The sequence below is a fragment of the Mastomys coucha genome, unplaced genomic scaffold, assembly GCF_008632895.1.
Source record: "Mastomys coucha isolate ucsf_1 unplaced genomic scaffold, UCSF_Mcou_1 pScaffold15, whole genome shotgun sequence".
Classification (NCBI taxonomy): Eukaryota; Metazoa; Chordata; class Mammalia; order Rodentia; family Muridae; genus Mastomys; species Mastomys coucha.
The window spans coordinates 138,686,485-138,694,176 of record NW_022196897.1 but is presented as its reverse complement, the minus strand read 5'-3'; the positions used below and the strand labels follow the sequence as shown (position 1 = coordinate 138,694,176).

At 44.0% G+C, this 7,692-nt stretch overlaps 1 protein-coding gene across 6 annotated transcripts in view; it reads right to left on the bottom strand.

The window, feature by feature from the left end:
• Window positions 1-668: 668 nt before the first annotated feature.
• Window positions 669-7,692, bottom strand: part of Tpx2 (TPX2 microtubule nucleation factor) — a 44,457-nt gene continuing 37,433 nt past the window's right edge. For 5 of the 6 annotated variants that reach the window (XM_031372299.1, XM_031372297.1, XM_031372300.1 and 2 more), the window contains 6 exons: window positions 6,575-6,667; window positions 5,416-5,592; window positions 4,179-4,325; window positions 3,264-3,375; window positions 2,478-2,665; window positions 669-1,122 (listed from right to left, as the gene is read on the bottom strand). In XM_031372299.1, the coding sequence (XP_031228159.1) occupies window positions 1,015-1,122; window positions 2,478-2,665; window positions 3,264-3,375; window positions 4,179-4,325; window positions 5,416-5,592; window positions 6,575-6,667 (825 nt within the window). In that variant the 3' untranslated portion in view covers window positions 669-1,014. The remainder of the gene's footprint in view (window positions 1,123-2,477; window positions 2,666-3,263; window positions 3,376-4,178; window positions 4,326-5,415; window positions 5,593-6,574; window positions 6,668-7,692) is intronic. The other variant, XM_031372303.1, reaches the window with a different exon arrangement.

Here is a 7,692-nt window from a genome sequence, read left to right as displayed (position 1 = left end):
GAAATACATGCGTTTGCACTAGGCAATAGCCGTGAGGCTATAGCACCCACAGATGGAATGCTAGTTTTTATAGGTATAAAATGCCCGACATAGGCTTGTGTTTCTTGGTCCATAACCTGGCACTGCTTTGGGAGTTGTAGAACTTCTGTCTGTGAGGCCCAGCTGGGGTACGTAAGGCCTGAGTTGTGCTTTCTGTCACACAGACTGAAGTGTATCACCTCACCATCTCCTCCAGGACGAACTGGATTCCAGAAAACAGTAAGCCTAAATAAATTCTTGTGACCTTAAAAAAATGTTATCCAGCCCGGCAGTGGTGGCGCACGTCTTTAATCTCAGCACTTAGGAGGCAGAGGCAGGTGGATCTCCGAGTTTGAGGCCAGCCTGGTCTACAGAGTGAGTTCCAGGACAGCCAGAGCTATACAGAGAAACCGTCTTGAAAAACAAAACAAAACAAAGTTATCCAAGTCAGGTTGGAAACTGTAGGCTGTGGCATTCATTGTCAGCACCAACAAGAAAGAACATGCTTCAACCGCAGCTTTGTAAAGTCTCTCTCCTCGAGTCTGTGCATCTTCCTCAGTGCCATTACAGAGGTTTCCTGCCTGCCTCACAGAACAGGGCTCCTTCATGAACTCATTCTGAAGAGAGAAGGAATCCAACAAGCTGGCTGCTTCTCATTTACACTGTGACTGAAACCACAGCCCAGGACTTAACTGCCTTTATTTTATGTTTAAGATACATATATAAAGGGGAAATAGGGGGAAAGTAGGTGAAAAGTAGACTATGCCAAAACAAATACTTGAACTAAGACCAACAGGAAAGGGCCAACTAATGTCTGAAGGAAATACCTACAAGAAGTCTGATTAAAGTCTAAATGAGTGGTGTCTCATTAGCTCCAAAGTTTCTGTGTAGAATGATCTTGGAAACACCTGGCATCCACAGTTGTCAGGTGTATTTCCACACGAGGTGGGTGAGTCTGGAGACGTGTTCTCCATGCCTATGGTGTAGATGCAGCTTCTACTGGAACCGAGTGGAGAACTTAGGAGACACTGGCACAGTCAGAGGCAGATCACTGGATTTCACCTCTACTGCTGAGTATTTGCGTATTGGATTTGCCTTGTGCACCTGCAGAGTAAGAAAACAGGGTTACTGAGGTGGAGACCAAACAACTATGTGCACAGTTGTTCTGTCTGTTAGGGGAGAATGGTGGGACAGGTTTATAGATCTCAATTACATATTCAGGGGAAGGAGAAGTATGAAGCCCAAGCAGGTGTCTACTGTTGCTCAGTGCATGGGTGTACACCCCCCCTCACCCACTCACCCACCCTAAATTCCAGTGTTGGGAATTTCAAACTTATCCCCAGTGTAACTTACTAGGGAGAAACAGGGCCTTGCTCAACTGTAGCAGACAAAAGCTACAAGTTAAAATGGCTGGAGAAATGGCTCAGTGGTTAGGGGAATTGGTTGTTCTTCAAGGGGACCCATGTTCAATTCCCAGCATCCATACCACAGTTCACAATCATCTGTAACTCTAGACCCAGGGCATCTGACTCCCTCTTCTGATCTTTGAGGGCACTGGGCACATACACATAGTAGATATGCATACATGCTAGTAAAATACTCATATGCAAAAAATAATAAATAAGGGGGCTGGAGAGATGGCTCAGCAGTTAAGAGAATTGTCTTCCAGAGGTCCTAAGTTCAAATTCCAGGCAACCACATGGTGGCTCACAACCATCTGTAATGGGATCCAATGGGATCCAATGCCCTCTTCTGATATGTCAGAAGACAGCTACAGTGTACTCATATACATAAAATAAATTAATTAATTTAAAAAAAATTGCTAGAGTTGCTGGGCAGTGGTAGTGCACACCTTCAACCCCAGAACTCAGGAGGCAGATCTCTGAGTTTGATGCCAGCTTGGTCTATAGTCAGTTCCAGGGCAGCCAGGGCTACACAGAGAAATCCTGCCTGGGGGAAGTTGGGTGGCAGTGGGGGGTGGGGGTGGGGCAAAATTGCCAGAGTGAAATTTTACACTTACTTGCTTGACTCTTAGTATTCAACAAAATCACAAACCAAAACAAAAGGCAGAAGAGAAACAATCAAAAAGAGCAGCCCAGCTGGGGAAGCAGGGTGCCGCCCATCCTCGGGAAGAGTGCAATCGACCTTGGAGTGGTAAGCAGCACTGAGTAACAGGGTGTTGCCACTGGCCTACTCTGAGAACTGCTTTAAGAAACAAATTTATATTGGGAACAAACTCAACAGACAGGTACCTGGGTGTGTGTGTGTGTGTGTGTGTGTGTGTGTGTGTGTGTGTGTAGAAATAACTGCAAAGAAGTGGTGGCTCGTGTTCACGGTGGCCTGGGAGAGACTGTACTGTTTGCTTGTTTACACTTGCTGCCAGTGTGGATGCTGACTAGTTTGTCCAGGATCCACCAGAAAACAGAACAACAGATACAAGCCAGGACTCCCTAGATTACCAGTTCTTTCCGGAGCCTGGCTAGCTCCTCCTTCTGCTGCTCCTCTTCCTGTTGCCTGGCTTCCTCCAACTGCTGCAGTTTCCAGGCCTCCATTTCAGCCATTTTCTTCTCCAGCTCCTGCCGCTCCTTGGCTCTCTTCTCGGTGGCCAGCTGAAAAGGTTCCTGAACTAGAGAACCAGAAGGGTTCTCTGAGTACAGAAACGAAGACAATACTGAATGATGCACATGTAGCACCCATGAACCTAGTCCCCACCCAGGACTAGGCCAAGAGGAAAGGGAAGGAAGCGTGGAGTAAAGCCACGCTCCATGAGGAGTCAATGAGACGAGAGGTGAGGTCGCTTGCTCAGCCCTGCATGCTGCTGTCCTTCCTACCCAGCTGTTGTAAGACACAAGTAAAAGAATCCCAACTTCCTGCCATGTTGTCCAATGCCTAAGAAACCAACTTTTGTGTACAGAAAGAAATCCCAACACCCTTTCTTCATCCACTTGCTCCCTTGGGTGTGGACAGCCTGTGCCTGCCACTGAAAGGCCAGCTGTGTCTGCCACGACTCCTGTTCTATCAGTCTGCCCCAACATATCTGGCAATACTCAAGGGGAGCCACCGGCTCCAACACAAGCAAAAGGCTGGCTCTAAGGGAGCAAAGCTACCAACCATCCCTTCAGACAAAGCAGTTCTTGTTGACATAGCATTATTCTCATACAACTAAGTCCTAGGACCCCCCTGCAAAGTTTGACATTTTGACCCAACCTCCAAAAGAGTACATTAAAAAAAAAAAAAAATACTACCAGCAACTGATTTTTTCTCTTTCTTGGGAGCAAAGGGCTCTTGGAAGATGACGGTGTTTGGACGAGCCTTGAAGCAAGCTGCTTCCTTCTGCTGCTTCTGTTCTTCCTCCAGCTGTTAGAAGGAAAGTCTGTCAGACAGCGGCATACAACGTTTGCTGACAACTGCAGCAGTAACACATATCCTGAAGGTCCTGGACTTTGTGACTAAAAAGATATGAGTTTTCTACCCTCTATTTCTTTTAAATGAGTAGTTAGACCCAGAGGCTCCATTAAATCCTGGTTAGTGTTTGTTTTGAGGTAAGACAGAGAACAAAAATAGTGGCAAAATTATATGCCAATTATATCATTCTATAACCAATCATTTGTCTTTTATCACCTATTATGATAAATAAAAAGCAATTATATCATATACCATGTTGAAAAAATAGCCTGTCTTATTAAGAACCAATTCTCCCAATCTATTTCTTACAAAAAGCACCAACTTAAGCTAACAGATGGGATCTTACACAAACTCTCAACTGAGGAGTCTCACATTCCCCAGGAGACTACTAAAGGAGAGATGAGCAAAATTTAGCCTCCTGCTAGCCAAATGCAACTTGAACTAATAGTCTTTACATGTTCCAAGGATCAAATATACATATAGGGGTCAGGGGAGGCAGGGAGAAAATACCTGACAGAAGCCATATGTAGCCTATAAAACCTAAAATAAATATTGCCTGACCTTTTACAGAAAACTTGATGTGACTCCTGGTTTACATAGAAAATATTAAAATAATCAAATCTGACATCCCAGATGATTTCAGTATAGTGAATCTACAAGTCCAATCTATAGGCCTGGAACCTATAGACTTGCCCACCCATGACTCACCCATCAACCAACCAACATCCAACATCTCAACTGTTCACCACTCCTACCTGGTGCTTCCATATCTCAGCCTTGTAGGCACCTCTCTTGTCTGTCTCCAGGGAGAAAGGCTCAGCTTGAGTCACATTCTTTACCTTTTTCTCTGGCAGGTTAATGGTCTCAAAATGGGGCACAGGAAGGGCCTTGAACTTGGGTACCTAATGGTAGAGAAGAAAACATAAGAGCAATATAAGGAGCTCTCATCAGTGGGAGGACAGGAAACACTATCTCGCAAAGGACCTCAGATCCTATGGATGACTTCAGTGCCCCTCATCTTCATGTCTCTGAATAAAACAAGCAGACCACAAAAAATTGTAAAGAACGCTTGCCAGACATGGTGATGCACACCTATAATTCCAGATCTCCAAGCTCAGGAGTTCAACACATCTACCTAGACTGCATGTTGAGACAATGTTCCAAAAGCCAAACAAAACCAAAAACATCCTGTTAGCAAGTATGATGGTGAACTTTTTTTTTTTTTTTTTTGGTTTTCTCTGTGTAGCCTGGGCTCCCCTGGAACTCACTCTCTAGACCAGGCTGGCCTCGAACTCAGAAATCCACCTGCCTCTGCCTCCCAAGTGCTGGGATTAAAGGCGTGCACCACCACCGCCCGACGATGGTGACCATTTTGTCAACTTGATATAGGCCAGGGTTATCTGGGAAGAAACATCTGAGAAAACATGGCCAAACAAGCCCTTTCTTCCCAAGCTGCTTTTGGCTTTATCACAGCAACAGAAAGCAAACTGAGCCAGAGATAAAGCAATATTTACTCCTGAATATGTGTATGAACCTGAAAGACAAGCAGAGGAATTCAACTTTCAAAGCAGGATGGTCTAGCCGAAATGCCATGGATCTTTTTAGACCCAAAGAAAACCTAGCTTTTTCTCCTACTACTTCCCAAAGCCCAATAAACATTTCATAGGGTCATGGAGGCATTAGTGGAAAACAATGATTGCAATAGTAATTTTATATAGAATTTTATATACTTTTTGTTTAAAAGTATGTTTTTATATATTTCTATATAGTAATTTTATATAAACCATTCTCTGAGTGAAATATATTTTACATGCTTGTAATCCCAGTATGTGGAAGGCAGAGGCAGGGGAACAAACACAGATTCAAAGCCAGTCTGGTCTACACAGCAAACCACTGCTCAAAACAAACAAACAAACAAACAAGGGATCAAAGAACAGTTCTTTGACGGATCAAAGGACAGTACTCTGCAAATTACAGAAATGAAGCACCTACCTCCCCTTTCTGCATTTCTTTTATTTTTTTCTCCTTCTGCAACTGGCGTTCTTTGTCCCGGCTATCAAAGGAGAAAGGGCATACTTCCACATTTCTTGCTTCTGGGATGTGGGGCTTATGAGGCACCCCATAATATGGCACAGGTTGAGCTTTTATCACTACTGGCTTCTCCTCTTCCTAAGAGAGAAACTACAGCTTAGAAAACAAGACTACTCGTCTTTTCCTGCTCACCCAGCTCAGAATGAGGACTTGGGAAGCACACATGGTGTAAGCCACTGACAATGCAAGTCACTTAGCACCGGAGGACTTTTCTTTCGAAGACAGACAATGCCCATTCAGCAACCACATCATGGGTCAAAGCAATGTGAGAGCATAGGGTAAATGACTACCACAGTAACTCTTTAAGAATCTCATGTTCCTCACAGGATGTTGGAATAACTAAATGACACCAGACAGGTAAAATGAAGACTTGAAGAAAAGCTCTGAGTAAGCACACTTACACTAGAGTCTGACTCAGACTCCACTAAAACATGTGACAGAAATTAATGGTTGCCAAACCCAGAATAGGACCAAGTAAGTTGTTTGGGTTCAAGCTAGTAACATAAGATTACCATGTATTTGAGTTTCAACTGATCCTATAAAAAGGTTTATGCTGATATCTGCTGTAAAATTACCTCAAGTCTGGATATTTATAGATAAAATAGGAGATGTAATAAGAAGCTGGCATGATCAATGACAATTCACATCTTACACTCCCATAACCCATCACCCTCAGTCACCTTTGTGGCCCTTAGATATCAAGGACAATATGATACAATTGCTTCGTCGTGTGAATTTTAAAAGTCCCCCCCTAAGCAGTGACAATAGCTGAAGAAACTCATGCCCCTGTTACAAAGGCTGCATGATCCCAATGCTACAGGAATGCAGGGGCTTAACTGCAGACTTGAACCCATTCTCACTGAAAGCTGAGTCACACCTTAGCCAGCTTCAGTGTTCTCAGAGGAACAAAACACACGGCCAAACATTTGTATCATTCTTACAGACAACTCCAGACAAGAGCTGGTCACCTTTGGGCCCCATTAAGTATAAAGAATGATTGACTAAGACTCAGACTGGTCATGGAAAAGGAAAAGAAGACTCCCTCTTCCCAGGGAATCACCTCATCTTTGATGGGCACTCGGACCCTGTTCTTCAATGCAAAAACTGGCGACTTAGGGACAGTGGCTGGCATTACCTTCTTTTCAGGAACACCCTAGAAGAAGCACATAACTCAATTAGACATGCTATGCTACATAAAATATGAAAAACCAGGCCATGAAGATAAAATCCAGATGAGGGGCCACTTGCTGAAAAAGCCTGACTTGTATTTGATCCCATAGCCCAAGGTAAAAGGACAGAACTAAATCCCAGAGTTGTCCTCTGATCTCCACATGAACATGTAAGGATACTCTCATATAAATCTCTCTCTCTCTCTCTCCCCCTCCCCCCTTCCCTCCTTCCCTCCCTCTCTTCCTCTTTCTGTCTCAGACACACAACATACAAAATTTAAAGATCACATGTCAAGACAACAGAAGCCTCCATGGTTGGTACCCTCAGGCCTCTAGAAAACCCATACTGACAAACGTATAAATCCTTTAAACACATTAACCTTTCTATACCCCCATGCTCAAGACTTCCATCACACCACTGGCTCTGCCCAAGAGCCATTTCTCATCTCTGCCTCATGATCTTGCTACTCAAGCCCATATCTCATTGTCTTTACTACATGTCAATCTCAGTGTGAAAAAAAGAACAGGAAATCCCCTTCTTTAACTTCTTACATAACAACCTTTCCTTCCACAAATCATGAGGTTCCCTCTGAAAACTCTGCATGGCTGCTGCTTAGGGCACACCACACTCACTGTATCTGGCACACGGTAAGGGAACACAGGGGCAGAGCTTTGCCACTAGGGGAGGCCAGTAGAGAGCAGCAGATCTGCTGCAGCAGGCTCCCAGAGGCAGGCTCTTCAGCTATGCTTTGAGACTCTAGAGCTGAAAGTTAAGAAATCTCATCTTGGTTCTGTAAACAACGTTTAAAATATTTTTATGGGCAAGCCACATACCCTTTTTAATGCTGAGTTTTCTGAAAAATGAAGATAGAAAAGAATACATCTAAGCTAGTGTGGTGGCACATGCCTTTAATTGCAACATATGGGAGGTAGAGGCAGGTGGATTTCTGTGAGTTCTGGGCTAGCCTGGTCTATACAAGGAGTTCCAGGACAGCCAAAGCTACACAAA